Consider the following 24,315-nt stretch of genomic DNA (forward strand, 5'->3'; position numbering starts at 1 on the left):
CATTATCCCTCTCTCTCTTCCAGTTGTTTTTTCCCTTTCTTTTCTTGAAGAAGTAGAATCAATATTTGTCACATGCATGTGTGGAGTGGTGTTTCAGGATGAATAAGTTCCACATTCATCATGGGGGACTGGGCAGAGATGGCTGTGGCAGATTGTTTCAACAATCCACCTAGTCGCTGCTGTGGGGGTGTAAAACCAACAGCAACCAGCTCACAGAATGCTGCAAGCCCAAGTTCTTTTGATCTGCTTTACTAAGGAAAGCAACGTTAAGGGGTTAACAATCTTACTTTAATCCAGTATACAAATATCATTCACTTAATTCAGGGGAAAAAGCCAGCACCATGAACTTCAGAGCAAATACAAAATACAAACATCAACAGACAGTCCTCGTCTGAGTCAAATCTCGATTCATAGTTACCAGAGTTTAACAAAGTCCGAACATCTGGGTTTACAAGCTAGAGGGCTCTTAACTACAGCTGCCTGGAGTCTCCACATCAGCGTACCACCAAGAGCGAGAGCCCTAAGGAAATAGCTCTGTCTATCCCTTTTATGCACTCTTTAGTCATCATCAAACGTCATCTGAGCAATCAGAATTTAGGCTCTTACTATTGGCTCCAGAGTTAGCAACTCCCCTTAGGACCCACGTGACCTAAAATCGTCACAAAAATGCGACTTAAACTCACATGGTCTAAAAACCTCTGATGTCACAAACAGGTCACTCAAACCCATTCCTTGAGGTCATCAAGGACTCCTAATTTAATCAAGGAAACAAATGCCAAAATCTTCAAGGGCACTTGGTTGAATAAGTGCTAAGAGCCCATTTTGATTCCCAATACGCAGATCCTGAGTCATAAACATGTTTGTTTACTTGTAATTAGCAGGATGGGGAGTATGAAAGAAGGGGTCAATGCTTAGAGGGAGCTCTCTTTACTTATCCAGTGTTATTCTATTAGAATTTTACATTGTATGGAGTTTCTTCCTTCTAGTTTTGTGGATTCAACTGTTAACTACTCTGTATCTTTTTCTGAAGTTCTTTTTTTATTTCTGAGGGCTGTTAAAACCAGCTGTTTAGTCATCTTGTTGGTCATGCATTCTTTCTCCACAATCTTATAATTATCACTGATCATCATATCTGCCCATTCTTTCAGTATCTGAGGTTGTAGTTTATTTGGCATTACAGGGGGAAAAAAAGCAACAAAAACTCTATTGAAACTTTTTTTCTTCTGTCTTTTTTAGTTCACATCCCCATTCTTTTTGTAAAAGAAAATAGAAAGGGAAAATAATTCAGAAGCTCTGATTTCTCTCTGTTGTCAATTATCATCAACTGATGCACCATGGTCAATGGTTCCTTTCATTGTTAATCAACATTTCCCTAGTATAACTTCAATCATCCTTGCCTTCTCTTCCTTTCCCTTACTTCTCCTCCCCTCCCCTCCCCTCCCCTCCCCTCCCCTCCCCTTCCCTTCCCTTCCCTTCCCTTTCTTTTCCTCAGCTTATTCCAATTATCAGCAGTCTTGACTGCTAATTGTACTATACCCACTTCTATTACTTTCCTTCTATACTCTAATCCCTTTCCTTTCACCTTCTCTGCATATCTCTTCCAACTTTAAATTTGAGATCTCTGAATACCATTTCTTTAGGCACCTCCCCCAATTTCTCCCATATCAGAATTTTCTTTGTGTCTTTAGATGAGAGAGACATTTCATTTTTTAGGTCATTTTATTCTATCTCAACTGATATTATCCTATTAACTTTCTCCCAGAACCCTTTGAAATCTGTTCTCTGAAAATCTAGGGTTCTTGTTGGACTGTGGCCTGCTTTATTTGTTTATTTCACAAAGTCCAGAGGAGTGATCACTTCTCCCACTTTCTGTAATTTTAACATAAGCATTTTTTTTGCTCTCTAAGGGTATGAATCAGAAAAGATTGCCTCCTTCACAGTTCCTACACTTTTTGAAGTAGGAAATTTTTATTAAAGTAGTTTAAGAAATTGAATTGCTTTTGGCAAAGAGAGAGTTCCAGGAGATATCTCAATAATTGAAATCCACCACCCCTACTTTGTGCTGTTTCCTAAAGTTTTTTCTTTGTGTTTAGGTATTCTCTAATATGTTTTCATAAAAAAACCCTTCAGTTTTTGCCTCCATTGCTCTTCATCTAAATGTTTCTCATCATGCTCCCTCCACCTTTTCTTGACTTGTCACATGGGTATATCTTCTAATATAGAAATATAACCATGCCTCATTTTTAACTATACTGAATTTTTTTAATAAAACAGATTAACTCAAATCATAGTTCAGTCATGAGTTACATCCCACCAACTCTCAGTGATAATTTCTTGCATTAGGGCTTCTAGTTCATCATATTTGTTGCATAATTTTATATATTAATATTTAGACTTTTGAGACCATGACTTTTATTGCTGTCTTTTTCTTTGCATCTTGTCTTCTGTTGATTTCTGGGTATCTCAATTGATCTTCTTGTATTGTAGAAACTAAATTCTACATAGATTGCTGTATATTCATAATTTGTATCCTCTATTTTCAGTTTAAAATTAGTTTGATTAAATTTTTGACATTAGGAAAATACATTTTTACCAGCCTTCATTATGAAAATTCCACCCCTAGCCAGGAGCCTATTAATATATTCTTTTTTTAAGTATGCCAGGGTTCATTTATATCTCTTTTTATCTCCTGAAAGAGGAGAATGGGATGAAAGTGGAATTGTTGGGTTAAGCAAATGTTCACTATTTCTTTCCAAAGTTGATCTAATTGGCCTCTTGTTCCTGGGGCAAGGATTTAAGCTACAGGAGATTGTGGCCTATGAGGAAAGACACCTTCATTAGGTTAAGAAAAGAATAACTATTAATCTAAACTGTGGTGCAGAATTCAAAGGTCATTTTCAGATACTGCCTTCTTAAATAGATGTTCAGTTCTTAAATATACTTTTTTGTATCCCTTGCCTGTTATGTGCAAAACTGATGAAAATGCACATTCTTTATCTTTCAGTTTCATTTTGTTTTCCAAGATCTCACAAATTTTAGTGATATTTTCTAGGTTCATTCTGGAGTATGTTGTAAACCCAGGGAACACTGACATGAGTAGTAATCATCAATTTTCTAACATGTATTGTGGGGCTGTCCAAAATGCAACCTGTGCGCCGCACGCTGCCACAGCGTGATTTATGCATCCGCCTAGAAGCATAGAAATTTACATATATGCTTTAGTAAATGAAACCCAGTTACCACAGAGCTCTCACTAAAATGGCCAATCAAAATACATAGTCTATTGTTTCAATAAAATCTAAGGTTGGACAGCCCTGATGCCCTGGATCATGTTCTGGGAAGGTAACAGACTATTTTAATATTGTCATCATGTGGACAAATAGTTGCCTCAGTAGCTTCAGCAGGAAACTACTCTTTTCTTCTTCAGCCTTTTACTTGAGTATCTTTCAGCTTAAACCACACATGTATCCACTTTCTCATTCCTTCGGGAATAAGGAACTGCTTTTCCACAGAGCATACAACTATTTCCTCTTCAAGAAATATGTCAAATGTCTTTTTTTGGCCTATTTTTAAAAATGGGTCTTCTTTACTGCTTCCTTTCTATGACTTTCTCCTACTTTCCAATCTCCTGATGCTGCTTGGGGTCACCTTATACCTTTAAGATCTTTTTACTTCTTTCTTATCACTTCTTATTGAATTCAGGTCCACATGAATCATATTTTCCACTGCTTAAAGATCTAGAATGTAAGTACTGAGCTAATATCAGTGATACTTCAAAGATAACTGAGAACAGAAGTACCAACAGACTGGAGAATGGTAAATACTGTTTTGACATCCGAAAGAGGGAAATGACCTAAATGTCAGTAAATTTCACTTCATTTCCTGCTTGGGAAAATTGTATTATGGATTAAATAAATGGTCAGTCAAAATAGAGAAATGGAAGAGTTCATCACAGAGAGCAAGCACAATTTCATCTAGAAAAGTTCATTGCAAAGTTTCCTCATTTCCTATTTCCTTTTTTGACAGGGTTGCTAAAGTCTTAGACCAGCAGAATGCTGTAGAGATTGGTACCTAGATCTTAGCTAAGGATTTAACAAATAATTTCATGTGATTTGTATGGAAAAGATAGAGAAATGTCTATTAGAACAAATAGATGAATTCAGACCTGGAAAAATGCTTGGATCCCAAGGGCAAACATCAATGGTTTAAAGTCACCTTGGGAGGAAGAATCCAGTGGAATGTCCCAGTGAGCTATGCTTGACACTGGTTTATAACTTGGTAGAGACAACTCAAAGGATGACAGAGTGGGGATTAAAAAGTCTTAAGACCCTAGAGAACTGAGTTGAATCTAATAAGATGAAATATAATAGAGATAAATTTAAAGTCTTAAACTTGGATTAATAAAACAGGTACTGTGCTAAACATTTTACAAATCTTATCTCATTTAATACTCACAACAACCCTGTGAGGGAGGTGCTAATATTATTATCCTCATTTTACAGTTGAAGAAACTGAAGCATAGAGGTTAAGTGAATTGCCCAGGGACACACAATTATCAAGCGTCTGAGGCCAGATTTGAACTTAGGTCTTCCAAAGAAAACTGGACCAGAAGTAGGTGAAGGAAGGGTAATTGTCTTCCTGTATTTGAAAGGCTATCATGTGGAAGAGACATTAGTCTTGTTCTGGGTGATTCCAAGCGGAAGACTCAGAAAAATGGGTGGAAGTTTCAAAAATGAAATTTCTGTCTTGATGTGAAAACATTTTTTTTCCTAACAAGGAGATCTGTCCATAAGTAGAATGAATTACTTCTGGCAGTAGGGGAGTCACCATTCATTAGAGTTCTTCAAGCAGAAGTTGGACTTCTCAGGGATTCTGGGGCAGGGATTTTCTTTTATTTCACTATGGGTTGAAGACTCTTCTAACTAGGAAATTCTGTAGTTCTCAGATTCGATTACACTACCTCTAGAGCTACGAATGTATACAGTTGGAAGATTGTGTTTAGATAAGAGTTTGCCACATTTTAGGGAGAACAGTGGGAGTCTGAAGCATCTGAAGAGGACAATTTGGAGCAACTGGAGGGGAGGCTTAACAAAATAATGAAGGGATGGGAGAGCATGCTGTCTGAAGATTGGTTGAAAGAACTGGGGAGAACTTAGGAGAAGGGAAGACTCAGTACAGATAAGATTACTGTCTACAAGTATTCTGAAGGGCCATTAAAGGAAAAGGATTATGTTTTATGCTTGGTCTCAGAAAATACAGAAAGAAGCAATGGGTACAAATTACAGAGAAGATTCTGGTTCATTTGAAGGAATGACAATGAGATTTGGGTAACAATTAACAAGGAGATCAGTCCAAGGTAGAGTGGCCTGCCTCGGCAGATAGGGGATTCTCCTTGAAGAAACTCTGTAACTGAAGGCTAGTTGACCACTTGCTCTGGAAGGGATCCATGTTCAGGTAGAGGTTGGATTAGGTGACCTCTGAGGCCCCTTCCAACTTGGATATTGCATAATTCTTTGATCCTGTAAAGTGTCAAGTTTTTGTTAAAGACAAACACACACACACATACACACATACACACACACACTTACACACAAATTCACTCAGCCCAGAGAAGCCTCCACAACTTGCCCCTATTCACTCCATGACTGTGGTCCATGGGAACAAGCTATGCACACAGGTACTATCAGTGTCTTAATATCTGCCAGGCCTGATGCCCTAACCTTAACAAAAGCTGAGAACTATGCAGTGAAAGTCTATGACACACTGTTGACTCCTTCTAATTCTGTTAACCATTTAAATCTTTACAAGGGAGTAGGGAGCCTAAAGGACCTCAAGATAAACAGTGTTAAGAGAGGGAAGACCTGTAGATAGGAGGAGATCAGGAGGAAGGCTCAGTAACACTAGAGAAAGGGAATGAGGAGAAGGGAGGAAGCTAATCAGACTCCTCTCTAATACTGTGGCTCAAAACAGGGGCCACAAACAATAATCCATCATTAACTATGGTTCCCCAAACTGGACATCGTCTTCTCATTATCTGTTTGTTTACTCCTCCACAAATTTTCATTTCTGTACTTACCTACTGGTTATTCATTTCCTCAGTATCCTTGAGGGCAGGGACAATGTTTATTTTGAGCATTTATCCCAAGGAAATTCTGCTGTTCCTTGTTAATAGGAGGCACTTAATAAAGGTTGGTTGCATGGGTTAATGGGAAGATAACTAGACAAAATGCTTTGGACAATTTGTCCTCTCATTCTATTCAGTCCTGTTTCTTTCCTGCTGAGTAAAACTCCTCTGTTCACACCATCCCTACAGTAATTTAATGAGGTGGTTTGGTTATAAAGGCTTCATCTTTTCACCAGTAGTTTGATGGTGATGGATGTCAGAAGATATTAGCTATCAGTCATCATTTTCCAGTTCACTATCTCCTTAGGCAATTTCTGTTCAACCTGAAAAATAAGTAACCTGCAGTTTTTGTTTTGTTTTGACAGAGGTAAGTATTCATAGTGAGGGAGCTTGCTTTCTGGGAGTCAGTGTACAAATCTGGGTAGTGAAAATGGAGAGGATACATTTTAGGGTTTTGCTGCTAAGATTAGATTATATTCATATACCAATTCATATACCAATTAGATTATATTCATTAGTGGAAAACCAAGAGAGTTAGAATAGCAGCGACCTCCTGAGGATCAGTGGAATTCTCTGGAGATGTTTAAGCTGGATAAGAGAATTGTTCAGAGAATATGACAATTGCTTTCTAATGTAAAAGGGCTTTTCTATGCAAAAGGATTCAGCCTTTGTCTCTTTGGTTCTATAAGGAAAAGTACAAAAGTAGCAGAGAGAAATATTTCAGCTAAATATAAGGAAAAAATTTCAGCTAATAATTACAATTGTCTCAAAGTAAAACAGATTAGGAATTCCTAATCTGGGGTCCCTGAATTAGTTTTTTAAAAAAAATATCTTGATAATTGTATTCAATAAAATTAGTTTTCTTTGTAATCTTATGCATTTTATGTTATTCATTTAAAAACATTATTCTGAGAAAGGGTCCATAGACTTCACCAGACATCTAAAGTGTCCATGACACACAAAAAGATTAAAAACCCCTGAAGACAGAATTTGGAGATAGAGGAGACCTCTTTCCTTCTCTCTCTCTCTCCCTCCCTCCCTCCCCCCCATCAAGAGGGAAGAAAGAAAACTTCTAGGGGAACCTGGATGACTCTTTACTGACATATAGTGGAGATTATGAAACATACTTTGGATTGGTGGTCTCTGAGTTCTCTTCAAGAGGTGACATTTTGTGATTCTGTAAAGTAAAAGATATCTTTGGCCATAGGAACTCCTAAAAGCAGTTAGAATGAATAGAGGGATTGCAATTACCTCCAGAGGAGTAAATATTTATATAAACATCAGATCTTTTGACAATTAAATTGAAGAAAAGAATTGCTATTATGTGCAAAATGATTTTGTGCTTTTGAAAAATCGATAATATAAAGCAATATATATTAAAAGTATATATATATATATGTATATGTGAGTATACATATATACACACATATATATTTATATATACCTATACATGCACATCCACACACACACACTTATGCTGGTCTCATTTCATCAAAGTGTAGACACACATTGTACTAGACCACAGAGAAGGAGGAAAAGGGGAATGGGAAGCAGGGAAGAGGAAAGAAGATGGGGAGGAGATTGAGAGAGAGATAAAGAGACAGCGAGACATAGGCAGAAAGAGACAGACAAGGAATAGACAGTGAGGCAGAAAAAGACAAAGAGAGGGAGGGGAGAGAGAGAGAGAGAAAAAGGGAGAGAGAGAGAGAGAGAGAGAGAGAGAGAGAGAGAGAGAGAGAGAGAGAGAGAGAGAGAGAGAGAGAGAGAGGGAGAGAGAGAAACCTAAGAGACACATTGGATATTGGTATGAGAACAAACAGACTGGGCTGGAGAAAATGAGCTATGTTATTCAAACCAAAGCAAGAAACTAGCAAGATCTGTCTCTAAAGGTAATCTGTATTCACAATATAACTTGTACATCTTCTACATCCAACACTTTCCTTGTTGCCTGCTTCAGAACACAGCACTAGGTTAACCACACACATTGTAAGAACCATCCATAACAGAGCTGGGTTTTCTAGGGCTAGTTCCACCAGGTGTTTTGATGAACGCCTCTTAATTCTTGCTCTTAGGGGAGGCTGAGGTGGGTGGATTGCTGAAATGTGAGTTTGTGGGCTTGAGTTTGTGAGTTTTGAGTAGGGATTAAGACCAATCAGGTGTTCACACTAAACCAGACACCAATATGATGAACCAAAGGAAGAAAGAAAGAAAGAAAGAAAGAGCAAGCTATTTCCCTTTTTCCTATGAAAGGTTCTTTATAGATTCTATATGCACACAAGTGAAATTAGTTTATCAACTTCAGTCACACTTAAGAGATGGGGCCTCAGCACAGCGCTGCTTTTATCAATGACTCACTATGTGAAGAGTGATGAGAAATAAGAAGGGAGGGTATCATTTGCTCACAAGAAGCATCCCCAAATTCTAGGTGAGGAGGAAGGAGGTGTATAGCAGATAAAGCTGGGAGTTTCCATAGAAATATAAAGGATATTAAGAGTTCCTATTTAGTAGAAATGAAAATAGTAGGAAATATTTTTTTTCCTCTATGATACAGACCTTTCAAGAATTACCTGAAGGAAGGAAACTGTTTCAGTCCTTAATCAAATTTCTCTAGAAACAGCTTCCTCCACTAAAATCCAATTTTTTAAAAAAATTTTGATCAAGTGTTCTTTTTCAGATAAGTTTGGAAAGGATTTTATAGAAATATTTATTTCTTTAATATTTTTATTTGAACTAAAAATATCTGGTTTTGATATGGTGACACACATCTAAAGAGCCCCTTCTAAGCAATCCTAGACATCTTCCTTGCTTTGCTCTAGTCCTATCTCACATAACCTATGCCTTAGGCAAAATCATTGGTCTTCAGGATCCTGAAGATAAGGACCCTTGGGCAGAAATAAAAGGTAAGAAGAGCCCTATAATCCCTCAAGGATTATATAAGGCTCTGCAGTCCAAACTCATGTACACTCATACATGTACATCTCTCTCTCTCTCTACACACAGACATACACACACACTACTCATACTTATATCCCTTTGCCACTGATGCGCTGCTGCTCAAGAACAAACTTACAAAGTTTGCACCATGCTTCAACTAGGTTGTTAGGAAATCTTTAATGAAAAATGTTTGAGACAAGTTGGGTGTAGAAATTCTAGGCCCTGATGACTTGGCCTCATAAGTGTCTGTGACCAGTACCCAGGTAAAGGTAAAATAGCAGGGGAAAGTGGGCATGGTCCAATCACTGTTTAGTAATAACATATTTCTGATTGTCTGCCTTTGGACCCAGAATCTTTTTCAGTCGTTCAATGATCTGTCCACTACCAAAGCTATCATAAACAATCCTAATGTCCATGGTAAGAGGGTTCTAATAAGAACCCAAACAACCTCAAGGGTGCCTTTGTTAAACTGAGAACTTCAGGGTGAGGCCTATAGATGTTTCTTCTTATTATTGGGGGAAAAAAGCTCAAGTAGATATGGCTGCCCTTCTAAGGGGCTCCTGGTATCAGTATCATAGCTCTTTAGGGGCCTTCAGGCAAAGATGAGAGAGAGCTTAGACTTATCAATATGGGAAGATCTAGGAGGCTGTGAGGAAAGGAGACCCATATAGCAGGACTTGAACCAAAGAGGAGAAATTTACAGGCAAGCAGATGTAGAATCAACAGCAGGAAGAATATTCTGAAGTTCTGGGCTGACCAGCAATGGGTTGAGCTGGGTTACTTACCACTTGAAGTCTTAAAGTAGCAACCTGATGACAAATGGCTGGGTAGTTGGACTAGCTAATTTCTGAGGTTCCATCCAACTCTAAGATTTTATAAGTCTATGTGAGAAATAGGGCAGAAGTTTGCAGAAAGGGAAAAGCAGCAGGATTATGATGGCAGGGTACAAGTCTGGGAATACCTTATGTAAAAAAGAAAAGAGATTGTGATCCAATGGCTACTCTAACATCTGGGATTTATAAATGTGAGATGAAACAAACACACACACACACACACACACACACAAACAGCTGTAAGCAGATTTGAGAGAAGTGGGTGGGATATGAATGTTTTCCTCCTAAATTCGGAATGACTATAGAACTTTGCTCACATGGCCCCTGTGACACTCTTGTCTCTTCCACAATTCCTAGGAAATGTGCTGGTGATTGTACTGCAAAGAGTTCACTCCTGAGGTTCAGGCCACCTGGCAGAAATTTTGGCTGGAGTGGCAATGCTTGGCATGAAAGTAACCTTGAGACATTGCATTTTTGGAGGGATATAGGGGTAGCTCTCTTTTACTGAGGCCTCATCAAACTCCAGAACCTCTAATCTGTAAGGGGGCAGAATAGTACTGGCAATCTGCTGACACAACCCTTGATAAATAGAGGACTTTTAGCTCAGCATTCTTAATTCAACTATTTGTCTTTCTGAAACTAGCCTGCCCATGTATTCTTGAGAGCGAACAAATAATGGGGAGATGGGAAAATCAAATACCTAGGGCATAGGTATAAGGACCCCCTAGAGGAGATAGAAGCCCTGGGAAATACTTGAAAGGAGAAGGCAGAAGGCCCTAATAAGTGATCAAGAGAATCCCCTTTTGAATAGAAGTGGAAAAAACAGTCATGGATTCTAGATAGGTAACAGTTGGAACACTAAGAGCTTTTGTTCCTCACCTTTAGTAATAAAGCCCACTTTCATTCTTCCATCACATGTAAAATGCCTCAGCTCAATATGATGGGAAGTATTTAGTTTTAAGAAGGCGCATTAATGTTTCCTCTCTGTTTCATACCCCTAGGTCAGGGGTGGGGAACCTGTAGCCTGGAGGCCACACATGGCCTCCTAGATCCTTGGGTATGGCTTTTTGACTGAGTCCAAGCTTTACAGAACAAATCCTTTTATTAAGGGGATTTGTTCAGTAAAGTTTGGATTTGGTCAAAGGGCTGCACTTGAGGACCTAGAGGTCCACATGTGTCCTCAAGGCTACAGGTTTCCCACTCCTGCTCAAGGTTAATTCCCTAGTCCAAAGCCCTGACTCTTGCACAAAGACAGAGTGACCTCCCGTGCTTTTCCCTGTCAGACTGACTAGATCTCTCTGTATTTCTAGGGATCTTGCTGGAGCAGAGGAAGAGGACAGAACTCTTTCCCTGGATGCCACAGCTTGTCACTAACTCTGCTATCACACAGCTCCTGGCAGCTTGGGAGCTTTCGTGTCTCTGAGCTCTGAAGCCTTTTCCATTAAGTTAGGGAGGCTCCTATCCCCAGGTGAGAAATAAGAAACCTGATGAAGAGGAAGGAAAGAGGTAATCACAGGACCAGGTTCTCTTTGCCCCCTTTTCATGTAACTGAAAATGAAGACACTAATCTTCTCAAGTACACACACACACACACACACACACACACTCTCTCTCTCTCTCTCTCTCTCTCTCTCTCTCTCTCTCTCTTGCTCCAGATAATCTTCAGCTGTTCACTATTCACCTTCTGTCTTCCTCAAGGTCAAATGCCAGGGCATCTGAATCACCTGTAGTCAGAGGAACCTAACCCCCTACATGGAGTTGGGAGCTGTGGGATGGGAATACACGTAACACAATTGATACGTATTGACTTTTGAGTCCACTAAAACTTGAGGAGAAGGATGTGCTGAAGAAACATGTCACAATACACTCAGGGGAGATCTGGTGACAGAGAGAACTCACTGAAATTAGGGAAGGGAAATTAGAAGAAAAGAGAAAAGAAGCAACTTGCTTCTCATTACTACCATAAATCAGAATGGGATCCATGATAGATTATCACATGATCCCAGAACTGGTAGGGCCCTAAGGGGAAAATGAGTCCAATCTCTTCATTTTACAGACAAGGGAAAAAGAAAAAAAAACCCAGATGGGGAATATGAGGTCACACTGGCCAAAATATAACAGAGTTAACAAGTTCAGCACAGGTCCTCTGACTCCCACCATATCTCATTCCTTCAAGAAAGGCGGAGGTCGTCGCTTGGGTCAGGGGAGGAGTAGAGCTTACTTTCCATAAGAGGAAACAATGCGTACATACATAAGTATATATGAGGCACATTAAGGGCAGACACAAGATAACCCTGGGATGGGGGGGGCATTGGAAAGAAACCTGGAGAACAAGAAAAGAGTACAAAAACTCATAATTTAAGGTAGGACATGATGTGGGCAAAAGAGAAACCTAGGTATAATGTTAAGAGAGTTATATAGAGGCCAATGTTTCTGCCACAAGGAGTGAAGAGAATTCATGATCTTTCCCTTTAAACTGACTACTCTTCCTAGCTTCACTGCTGCTCAGGGCACCAATATCTAATCACTAAAGTTTGCAACCTAGAAATTATGCTTAACTCTTCCTTTTGCCTCCTAACTTATATCCAACCATTTGCCAAATTTTGTAAGTTCTACTCCTATGGGCCCCTGCCATTCAGACTTCTTATGTTGTATGACCAATGCTCAGGTATTGGCCCATTTCTCTCTGCTCAAACCACCACCGGCATAGTTCAGGGTTACTTTGTGTGTTCATCTTCATTACTTAATCCCAGGGTTATTTTGTGTTTTCATCACTTCTCACCCGGACTATCGCAGTAGTTTCCTGACTGGCCTCCGCAGCTTCATTTCACCCGCATTCCAACCCACCATCCGCACAGCTATCAGAGTGCTATTCTCAAATCATTAGTCCTTCCCCCACTCAGAAAATTCTAGTGCTGCTACATTGCCCCTTAGATAAAATAGAAACTCTTTCATTTGGTGTTTACAGCCTTTTACCCTGTGTCTTCAATCCACCTTTCTAGGCTTATTATACCTTTCTCCCTTTTATGATCTCTACCTTTCATCCAAACTTGTTTACTTGTTATTTTCCACCCTCCATGTTCCATCTCCTGCCTCTGTGCTTTTGTATATGGCAGTTTGTATATGGAAGTTAACACTATTTACCTCTGTCTCTTAGCATCCCCTAGCTTCCTTCAAAGCTGAGCCTGAGAGTCATTTCCTATAAAACCTTTCTGGACTTCACCAGCTATTGCCTAGTGCTCTACCCTTCCCCCTTCCACCTGCAACCTCAGGAAATTACCTTGTATTTATTTATTTTTTAACCAAGTTTTTTTGTTTGATGCTGATAAATCTCCATGACTCTCCAAGTCTAGTCTAACTCCTGTGTCAAGACTTGGCTGTTTTGTGATAAGGTTTCTGCTGTGTAAATACTGTTTTTAACCTGTTGGTTCTCCTCACTTCCTCACCCCACAAAAAAGTCCCCTGATAGTATTCCACATTTGATTTGGCAGAACTAAGGGGGAAAGGGAATTTTTTTGTACCCCAGATAAGCTAGAAAGAAGTATAGAGTTTCCCTAAAAAGGCAGAGCAAGGTAGTGAAAAGCACCGAGTCAATAGACAGAGACCTGGAAAGGTAGCCTTGTGTAGTAAGCATTGGAAAGAGATAATCAGAAAGACCTGGGTTCAAATCCTGCCTATGACACAACTATCCAAGTTCCTTAACCTCTATAAGCCTTGGTTTCCTCATCTGAAAAACGTAGCCAATACCATCTGTAGCATCATCATCACAAGATTGTGGGGGGATGACAAAATTTATATTAGGTTTTTTGAAAACTTTACAGCAATATATAAATGTCAGTTATGATTCTAGTCTTGGCTCTAGCATGGGCTTAAATAGGTGAACTTAAGCAAGTACGTTCTCCTCTCTGGGTCTCAATTTCCCCTAAATGAGGGGCTTGAACTAAAATTATATATTGTTTAAAGTACTATAAATTTGACAAAGAGACCTTGGCAGACTCCAGAACCTGCACTTAGGGCCCCCTGTAAGACAAGAATGCTACAGACTGTTGACCATCCAGTCCACCAGACCCTGATTGCAGGCAATCCCTGCCTGAACAAGACTGTCCTCAGGATTGCCTAGTCTGATAGAGCTGCCTAGACTTGATAACAAGAGGTTCTCTGTCTGACAGAAACATGCCCAAGGCTTACCTTCAAGGGTGCCAGTAGGAGACACATATGCAAAGACACATAGCCAGAATGCTGTAGTGAATTAATGCTGAATAAACATAGGAAATAATTGTGGAAGAGTAGTCAAAGAGTTGTAGAGTTTGAGGGAAGGTAATCTTTTGAATTTCCTATTTGAAAGAAAAAAGGAGTACTTAGGGGAGGGAAGGTTTATCACCTCTTCTTATAATTTTAAAAATGGTTTCCAGAGGAGATGGAATTCTAGGTGTTGTGAGACTTTTTGGGAGGAGAGAGAGCTGAGTCAGCCTGGGTGGGATGGGGTGGTGGGAGCTTCCTCTTTCTAGGCACAGGGATGGTCTGTAGGTAAAGAAGTCTCAGGGCCTATTCAAGCCTTAAGGAAAACTAGAGAATGTCTTAGAGACGGGACAGAAAAGTTGGGAGGGTAAGGAAATGGGAATGTTTGCTTTTTTTTAAAATTTTTTTTTTAAATTTTTAGTTTACAACACACGGTTCTACGTAATTTTGAGATCCAGATTTTCCCCCCTCCCTCCCCCTCCCTCCCCAAGACGGCACGGAATCTCTCATATAACTACCATGTATAACTTCGCATTGAATTAATTTATACACTAGTCTAGTTGTGGAGAAGAATTATGACCAATGGAATTGAATCATGAGAAAGAAGAGACAGAACCAAAAAAAAAAAACACAAAAACAAAAACAGAAGAAAAAAGGCGAGCATGAAGTGTGCCTCAATCTGCATTCAAACTTCACAGTTCTTTCTCTGGATGAAGATAGCATTCTCCATCATGAGTCCCCTGGAGTTGTCCTTGCACCTTACATTGCTGAGAAGAGCGAAGTATGTCAGGGTTGGTCCTCACAGAATCCATATATCTGTGGTTGTGTACAATGTTCTCCTGGCTCTGCTCCGCTTACTCAGCATTATATCGTGTAGGTTTTTCCAGATTGTTATGAAGTCCATATCATCCCCATTTCTTATGGCACAATAGTATTCCATTACCTTCATATATCACAGCTTGTTCAGCCATTGAGTTGCTCATGGTTAGGCTGAGCTAATATAATAAAAATGACAATTTTACCTAAATTAATCTATCTATTCAGTGCCATACCAATCGAACTACCAAAAAATTATTTTACTGAGCTGGATAAAATAATAACAAAATTCATCTGGAAAAACAAGAGGTCTAGAATATCTAGGGTAGTAATGAAAAGAAATGCTAGAGAAGGTGGCCTTGCCATACCAGATATTAAACTGTACTACAGAGCAGCAGTCATCAAAACTGCCTGGTACTGGTTAAGAAATAGGGGTGTGGATCAGTGGAATATGATAGGTACACAAGTAGGAGAAATCAACAAGTTTAGCAATCTACTGTTTGATAAACCCAAAGAGGCCAGCTTCTGGGCTAATAATTCACTATTTCACAAAAACTGTTGGGAAAGTTGGAAAATGGTAGGGCAGAAACTGGGCATAGACCAATATCTCACACCATACACCAAAATAGAGTCAAAATGGGTTCATGATTTAGGAGTAAAATCTGATACTATAAGTAATTTGGGAAAGCAAGGAATAGTTTACTTATCAGATTTACGGAAAAGTAAAGAATTCATGACCCAACAAGAGATAGAGAGCATTACAAAATGCAAAATAGATAATTTTGATTATGTTAAATTGAAAGGTTTTTATACAAAAAAGCCAATGCAACAAGAATTAGGAGGGAAGCAGAAAATTGGGAGAAAATCTTTGCAACTAGTTTCTCTGATAAAGGCCTCATTTCTAAAATATACAGGGAACTGAGCCAAATATATAGGAATACAAGCCATTCCCCAGTTGAGAAATGGTCAAAGGATATGAACAGGCAGTTTTCATAGGAAGAAATTAAAGCTATCTATAGGCATATGAAAAAATGATCTGGATCTCTATTGATTAGAGAAATGCAAATCAAAACAACTCTTAGATGCCACATCTCTCCTGTCAGATTGGCTAAAATAACAAAACAGGAGGATGACAAATGCTGGAGAGGATGTGGGAAAATTGGAACATTGTTACATTGCTGGTGGAGTTGTGAGCTGATCCAGCCATTTTGGAGAGCAATTTGGAACTATGCCCAAAGGGCTATAAAAATGTTCATACCCTTTGACCCAGCAATACCACTTCTAGGGTTGTATCCCAAAGAAATCACACAAGCGGGAAAAGGACCCATATGTACAAGGATATTTATAGCGGCTCTTTTTGTGGTAGCCAAGAAATGGAAATCAAAGGAATGTTTGCTTTTAGCTGTTTGTTTATATTGTGAGTCTTTTATATTATTGATAAGAGCCGGGGGCTTGGAGTGCCTTCACCGGCCTCGTTGTTTTAGGGGGGGGCAGGAGTGCTTCTTCAGTCTCTCTACCAGCCCCAACAAAGACTTTGAGAGTCTCAAAGGAGGAAAGGACCTGAGAGGTCATCAGATTCACATGATAGACTCCCTTGGTATTGGCTATAGGGAAAGGAGATGTTAGCAGAAAAGGTCTGGACTTAGAAAAGAGATCTCAGGCAAGCTATGGAAAACATTGTACTGAAGGCCAGGGAGAGAAAGAAACTTGCTTAGGAATCAAGTGAAATGATCCTGGACCAAAATCCTCTGGGAAGTAGGGTGATTTGACCAAACCAAATGAAGGGTCTAAAGTGCTCTAAATGTGTAATGAAACAAGTAAGAACTTCATAATTTATGCACCTAGGATTACCTGCTCTGCAAGGCTTGAAGGGAAAACAGAAGAGCTTGGTAAACCTAATGATCTAGGCAGCAGAAGGAAAAGTGGGGAGACAGAAGAACAGAGAAAGGAGAGAAAGGGAGAGAGAATTGATGAGATGGAAAGAGTAGATGGCACATAACCTCAGAGGGGAAGAAGAATCTGAGGAGTCCAAGAAAGAACATCTCCCTTCCCCTATGAAATCACTAGTCTGAACCAGAAAAAAAATTGAACTTACAATTGTAAGGCTTATTTCGGGTGAAAGTTAATCCAAAAACTCACATGTGTATATTTTCTTGTTTGATCCTCATAACAACTCTGGGAAGTGAAACACCTCTTATTTATCCCAATTTGCCAAATTAGGAAGCTGAAGCTCAGAAAAACTTACTAGTTTGACTATAGTTACTCAGCCAGAAAGTCTTCTACCTGGGCCATCTGTAACTTTCACCATATCCAATTGCCTTGAGATTAAGGAGTAAACCATGGGGAGAAGCATACAGGGGCACAGAGAAGCCAGCAAGGGAGCATTAGCAAATATTTAGGAAAATGTTTTTTAGCTCTGCTATGACAATCCATAATATGTTTTCCTATCAATGTTTAACCTAGAAGGGGACGGGAGATAAGGGGAGAGTTATGTCTCAGGCAAGGGCTTTGAGAGAGTCCCAAACCTTGAGGTGGTATCAATCTAGCCTGGCAACTGAGCTAACAGACAAGAGACCATCTCCTCCCAACCCTCCACCCCCCAACACATGCACCACCCTCTCTTCCACTGGCTTCATTCCAGGGTAGACACACCCAGATTAGAGCCAATAGAGGGTCAGCAGCCTAAAGGGCAGGGCTTTGGGAAGAGGCATAAAAGGCATTACTGAGACAGCTGAGGCATCGCACTGCTTTTGACACATCTTTGTTCACAGGCAGACTCACAAACCCGTCAAAATGGTGCATCTGACTGGGGAGGAGAAGAACCACATCACCAGCCTGTGGAGTAAGGTGGCCGTTGAACAGACTGGTGCTGAGGCTCTTTCGAGGTAAGTAGTAGGGGCCATGGAAAAAGGGTGAAGGAGAAGGGCAGAGAATGGAAACTATGGCTGGTCATTGAATGGCATAAACTTCACTACTTCTCTCTCTCTCTCAAAGGCTGCTCATCGTCTACCCCTGGACCTCCAGGCTTTTTGACCATTTTGGTGACCTGTCCAATGCCAAGGCTGTCCAGTCAAATGCTAAGGTCCAAGCCCATGGTGCTAAGGTGCTGGTCTCCTTTGGTGATGCCGTCAAGCACATGGACGACCTGAAGGGTACCTTTGCCAAGCTGAGTGAGCTCCACTGTGACAAACTGCATGTGGACCCTGAGAACTTCAAGGTAAGTTCTGGGGCTGCTCACCTGAGGAGCCGCAATAGGAGGCTTGCCCCCACACAAAGCTCTAACTAGGGCAGGAAACAGAGGCTTTGCCCCATGGCATTGATATGTAAACAAGACATTAAATATGTACAATTGCTTCCATCAGGTGGAAGCAATTGAGTTCATTGCTTGGCTTATGAGTAATTAGTTAAATTTGGAAGCTACTAAAATGCATTAATATTTTTTCTTAGTTACTTACATTATTTTCACATGAGGAACTACAAGAGCACAGCTTAAAATAGAAGGGATTTCAGAAATCCTCTGCCTTTATTTTGCACGTTAGGAATCTGAAGCTGAGACATGTTAAATAACTTGTCTAAGGCCACACAGAACAACATGCAATTTGAATCCATGCTGACTCCAAATCCAGGGTTCTTCCCACTATACCACACAGAGCCCTCATATTGGGCTATTTCCCTCAGTATGCCACTTCCTGTGGACACCAGAATTGCTAGTCAGATGTTTGCCCCCACAGGGTCCTAAAGGGTAAGTGTCTCAGGAAAAAGGGTTAGGGGCAAAGCTCAGGAAGAGACTCACGGCCTAGTAAGTGAGGACTCCTCAAAGGCTTGTAGCAGCCTCTTGTGCTCCTATCTCTAGCTTGACCAAATTTCTTTTCTCTCTCTTTCTCATCCTTATTATAGCCTTCTTTAATTCGCTCTCTTTTTCTCTCTCTCACTTTGCTTTTGATTTCTGCTTCACCCTTTTTTCATTCTAATATCTCTCCACATCCTGCCTCCCTACTCTCTCACTTTCCTTCCTTTCACTGTCTCTGAGGTCTGCTTTCCTATGTGCCTCATACATTCTCTTTTCCTTCTACTTCGTTCCTTTCAACTTCTCTCCCCTTCCTTCATTTCTCATTCTCCGCTAATTAAATTCCTTTTCTCTTTAATTTTCACTTTTCTGTCTATCTCTTCTTATTTCTCTCTCTGTTTCCCTCCTTTCCCTCTTCCTCTGTCTCCCTTCTTCCCCAATTCCCTTGCTATTTCATTAGGTTTACCAGGTTCTTTAGTTTTCCCTTCAATCCTTCATCTCTCCCTCTCTCCCCGCACCCCTGCCCCCACCAGGATCATGTAGGTCTCAAAGACTCCCCTGCCCTTTGCTAAAGGAGACAGAAATAAAGTTATGGTTGGGTGTTATGGGATGGGGTAAGGGGAAAACTTTTGGAGAGAAAAAGATACTTCTATTCAATAGGAAATGAAATAGTCTAATGATGGAGCAACATCTGGAAAATAGATGTGGGGAATTCAGAGGGGCATTATGAATAAAAGGGACTGGCCTCTACAATTTGGAACCTATTGGGTGAATATGACCCAGGAAACAAGGCTGGATGTGGGGGTGAGGTGGAATACAGATGGGTTGCCTAGGAAGTCTGGACAAAAGCCTCTTTAAAAAGGTTCATTATGTCCCTCTGTCTATCTCTTCCACAGCTCCTGGGGAACATCATTGTGATCGTTCTGGCTGAGCACTTTGGAAAGGATTTCAACGTTGAGGTTCACAGTGCCTTTCAGAAACTCGTGTCTGGTGTGGCCCATGCCCTGGCGCACAAGTACCACTAAGCCCCTGCCCACCTAGAGGCCTTCAGCCAGCTGAGTCCCCTGTGTGCCATATATCCATCTTCTGCACATGGAATAAATGGTGCCTGGCCCTATGGGAATAGCCCCTGACCAATAAATTGCATTCAGTCCAATGAGCTTCATGTAGCTTTCTTTCCCTTCTGTTTGTTTTGTACCTCATTTTAGGGGAGTGGGTAAATGGGAGGAGATGGGAAAGGAGAATTGGAAGCGAGAGAAATGACTTAGAAATATGGGGGGGGGGGAGAGAAGAACTAGAGGTCATGGGAAATGAAAATTTAGGGAAACTAAAGAGACAGGGACCTTAAGGGAGAGGTCAAGAGAGCATGGTTGTGAGGGTTCTTGGTAGAAAATCCAAAGGGGAGGCATTCCCAGATTTATAGCCTGTGGGCAGGACACCTCTCCCTCCCCTGAGCACCTCTCCAAATTATACCAAAGACAAAGGCCCCTCCCCAGTAAATATTGCTTGAATGAGTAAGCCAGTGAAAAAATGAAGAAATGAAGGAACAAATGAAAAACTGAGGGTAGTATTTCACATTGTCCTTATAACCTGGATCCCCAAAGTGTTCTCACCTGAAAAGACAGCTTTTGGAAATTCCCTTGTTGCCCCTACTAGCCAACATCACCACCTTCATTGCAGAGTATCTGGAATTCCCTCTTCTCTCTCAGACTGATCAGATCTTACTCAGGGACAGTGGGGGCCAGCAAGGAGGCGGGAACTTCTCAGCTCTTATGGCCCATAGATAGTCCCCATCACCAAATAGCTTCTGATAGCTTTAGGTGCATGGCTCAGCCTCTCTTGCTTTCTCCCTTGGTCTTTTCCCACAGTCTCCTGAAGTATCATATCCCCCCAAAATCAGGTTAATCAGAATGGGGAAAAGAGCAGCCTATTTTCAGAAGCTTGTCTCCCCAGTCTCTACCCGACTTTCTTCTCTTTTTATTGCTTCCTCAGCCTCGAGAGACTGATTTTAGTCTCTAGGCAACTGAAAGGGATGGGGATGCAGTGGTGTCAGGTTGGGGTTGTGGAGAAGGAATGCATCACAAGCAGCTCCAGTTAGGTAGGCCTTAGAAGTCTTGGAAGGTAATCTAGGCTCAGTCAGGCAGGACCATGTTCATCCAATGGATTTAGTGGAGGATAGCTGCTGAACTAAAGTGAGAGAAGAACTTGGAGAGAGCAGGATAGAAAACAAACTGTCAGAAAACAGGGAAGAGGGGGTGTCCAGGAATAGGAAGCTCAACAGTGTTAAATGCTGCACAGAGGTTAAGAAAGATGTGGTGAAGGCTACTGTATTTAGCAATTTAGAGGCATTGGTAACATTAGATATAATAGTCAAGTGACAGGTTTGGAAGCTGGACAATAAAAGGCTGAGAAGTGAGTGGGAAGCTGGGAAATGGTGGAGTTTGACTTCCTTTATCTATCTATCTATCTATCTATCTATCTATCTATCTGTCTGTCTGTCTGTCTATCTAACTTTCTAAAGATATAATATTTCAATTGCAATAAATAATGGGGAAAGGAAATAGGTGTATTGTTGCTGTTGTGGCTGTTTGTCTGTACTTAAGATCTTAGTATCTTGCTCAGGCTCCGAGTGAAACCATCCCATGGAAGCTTATTTATTTATTTTTAGCAAAGTGCTGAAAGACTGACAATTACTCAAATGTTCATTTTTTTCATTCAGGATTATGCTTAATTTTGCTAGGTATGATATTTTTGGCTAGAACTCCAGTTCTTTTGCTCTTCAACATATAGTGTTCCAAGACCTGCGGTCCTTTAGTGTCTCTGCTGCTAGGTTTTACGTGATTCTAATTGTGGTATCATCATGTTCAAATTGTCTTATTCTTGTGGCTTTTAATAGTTTATCCTTGAACTGGGAGGTTGGGGATTTGAATATAATATTCCTATGAGTTTTCCTTTTAGGATCTCTTTCAAGTGGTGATCAATGGATTTTATTTTCTGTTTCTACTTCCCTTCTTGTTCTAATGCTTCAGGACAATTTTCTTTATTTCTTCTATTATTACATCAAGATACTTTTTTGATCATCGCTTTCGGGTAGTGTGATCATTCTTATGTTTTCTCTTATTGATTTGTTCTCCAGATCAATTGATTTTCTTATAAGATGTTTCACTTTCTCTTCCATTGTTTTTATTCTTTTTATTTTGTTTCATTATTTCTTGATCTCCTAAATTTGCTAGATTCCCACTTCTGAATTCTAATTTTCAAGGTGCTATTTTCTTCCTTAAGATTCTGGATCTTGTTTTCTATTTGGTTGAATTTCTTTTCTTAATCTTCTTGTTTTTCTTGGATTGTTCTTATTTTTTAAAAGTTTTTCCTCAATCTCTCTCATAATGTATTTTTTAAAGTTCTTTTGTAAATTCTTTTTGGGCAGGTGACCATTTGATGTTACTCTTTGGTGTAGAAGAGGGTTTCTTTGCTTCAATATCCTCCTCTGAAGATGAACCTTGGTCTTCTCCATTCCCATAAAAAAACTTTCTATGGTTGTATTCATTCTTGTTTGCCTGTGCATTTTTTTTTTGTAGTTCTCCCTTCTTGCCTGGAACCAAAGCCAAACCTCCAGCCTCCTGTATGTGCTCACAAATGGTGGTGTCCCTGAGCCACTGTTTTTGCACTCACCAGGCATGTGCTGGTTCCTTCTTGCCCACTGTTCCCTAAAGCACTGGCATTCCTTGTCATTCCCTCAATCTCCCCTGGCTCAGATGCCCAATTCCCCTCACTGTCCCAGGGATAAAAGTTCTTGTGGCTGGGGCTGAGGCAGACTCCCAACCCAGCTAATCCTGGGGTTTGCAGCTTGTTGTTTTAGTGGTCCCTATCCTGGAGGTGTTTACTCTTCACAGGGACCAAACCTAGTCTTAGGATTTTTCTTTGGATCTTCTAGGATTGTTCCAGGACAACCTCTGTTGTGCCCCTTTGCTTATTTATTTTTACCCACACTTTTTCACCCTGAGGTGTTATTTAATCTCTTTTGTGGGGGAAAATCTTGAGAGCTTGGAGTTTTCTGACCTATCCCATCATCTTCCCAGAATCCTCTCCAAGATAAATTTAAAGTCTTAAACTTGGCTTAATAAAACACAACTTCCCAAGCGCATGATGAGATATGCATAGTTAAACAGAAGTTTACCTGAGAATTAAGAAAAAAAGGATCTAAAGGTTTTAGTGAATTTCAATCTCAGTAAGGTGTAGGTGGCACAGTGGATAGAGCACCAGGCCTGGAGTCAGAAAGGCTCATCTCCCTGAGCTCAGATATGGCCTTATGTATTTAGAAGCCGTGTGACCCTGGGCAATCACTTACCCCTATTCACCTCAGTTTCCTCATCAGTAGAAAGAGCTGGAGAAGGAAATGGCAAACCCCTCGTATATCTCTGTTGAGAAAACCTGAGATGAGGTCACAAGGAGTTGGAGCTGACTGAAACAACTGAACAACAGTAAAAGTCATCAGTATAGTATGCCAGTTTAAAAAAAAAAACAACAAAAGATAACACATTTCTTAGACAGCATTAAAGTGAGGCATAGGCTCCAGGAGTAAAGAAGTGAGAGCCCTGCTGTACTCTACCCTAATCCAACAATATCCAGAGTATTGAATAAGGGATCATAGATGTAAAGCTGAAGGGACTTTTGAGCTCTTGTAGTCACTTCCTACTCCTTTTACAAAAAAAAGTCAAATTGAGATCCAATAAGTAAAAGACCACACACATAGGAGGATTCACACTTAGGGCATCTAATAAAAATACACCACTCTTTCTACTGCTCCATGCTGCCTCTAGCTGCTGGACACCACTGTTTAAGAGGAACATAGGCAAACTAGAGAGTACCTGGAGGAGGGCAACATGGATCTTAAGGGCATTGTTCTGGGCCCTAAAACAATCAGATGAAAAAGCTGCCGATCTTTATCCAAGAGGAGAAGGGCAGGGAAAGAGAAGAGAAAAGAAGGGAAAGGAGGAGGGAAAGGTATAAGTATTTTTATAACACCTACTATGTGACAGGTACTGTGGTAAACATTTTACAAATATTATCTCATTTAATACTCCCAACAACCCTGTGTGGGAGATGCTAATATTATCCCCATTTTACAGGTGAAGAAACTGAAGCAAATAGAGGTTAAGTGACTTGCCCAAGGTCACACAGCTAGTAAGTATCTGAGACCAGATTGGAAGTTAGGTCTTTCTAAAGAAATTCAGATGGCGGTGGGGGAAGGTAGGGTAAATGTCTTTCTGTATTTGGAAGAGGCATTAGTTTTGTTCTCGGTTATCCCAAGGGGAAGACTCAGAGAAATGGACAGAATTTTCAAAAATGAGATTTCTGTCTTTATGTTAAGACATTTTTTCCTAACAATGAGATCTATCCATAAGTAGAACGAACTACTTCTGGCAGTAGGGGAGTCCCCACTCATTGAAGTTCTTCAAGTAAAAGTTCATTTTATCAGGGATATTGGAGCAAGGATTTTCTATTTCAGTATGGGTGGAACTAGTTGGCAGCTGAAGTAGAAAATTTTTCAGTTCTCAGCTCTTGAGTTATGAATGTATAAA

The 24,315-nt window shown here is 40.2% G+C and overlaps 1 protein-coding gene across 1 annotated transcript; it reads left to right on the plus strand.

Annotated features, from left to right (window-relative positions):
- The first annotated feature begins 17,684 nt into the window (after positions 1 to 17,684).
- On the plus strand, positions 17,685 to 19,892 carry LOC118837956 (hemoglobin subunit beta-like). The gene is made up of 3 exons (XM_036745120.1): positions 17,685 to 17,831; positions 17,941 to 18,163; positions 19,630 to 19,892. The coding sequence occupies exons 1-3, from the start codon at positions 17,740 to 17,742 to the stop codon at positions 19,756 to 19,758; spliced, it is 444 nt and encodes a 147-aa protein (XP_036601015.1). The 5' UTR covers positions 17,685 to 17,739; the 3' UTR covers positions 19,759 to 19,892.
- The last annotated feature ends 4,423 nt before the right edge of the window (positions 19,893 to 24,315 follow it).

Source organism: Trichosurus vulpecula, chromosome 2 (genome assembly GCF_011100635.1).
Source record: "Trichosurus vulpecula isolate mTriVul1 chromosome 2, mTriVul1.pri, whole genome shotgun sequence".
Lineage (NCBI taxonomy): Eukaryota > Metazoa > Chordata > Mammalia > Diprotodontia > Phalangeridae > Trichosurus > Trichosurus vulpecula.

What these genes read in the sequence shown, in the direction of transcription:
- LOC118837956 (XM_036745120.1), top strand. Translation starts at nt 17,740, where the DNA reads ATGGTGCATCTGACTGGGGAGGAGAAGAACCACATCACCAGCCTGTGG. An exon ending in GGTGCTGAGGCTCTTTCGAG is followed by an intron (nt 17,832 to 17,940) that starts GTAAGTAGTAGG and finishes TCTCTCTCAAAG; the next exon opens with GCTGCTCATCGTCTACCCCT. An exon ending in TGGACCCTGAGAACTTCAAG is followed by an intron (nt 18,164 to 19,629) that starts GTAAGTTCTGGG and finishes TCTCTTCCACAG; the next exon opens with CTCCTGGGGAACATCATTGT.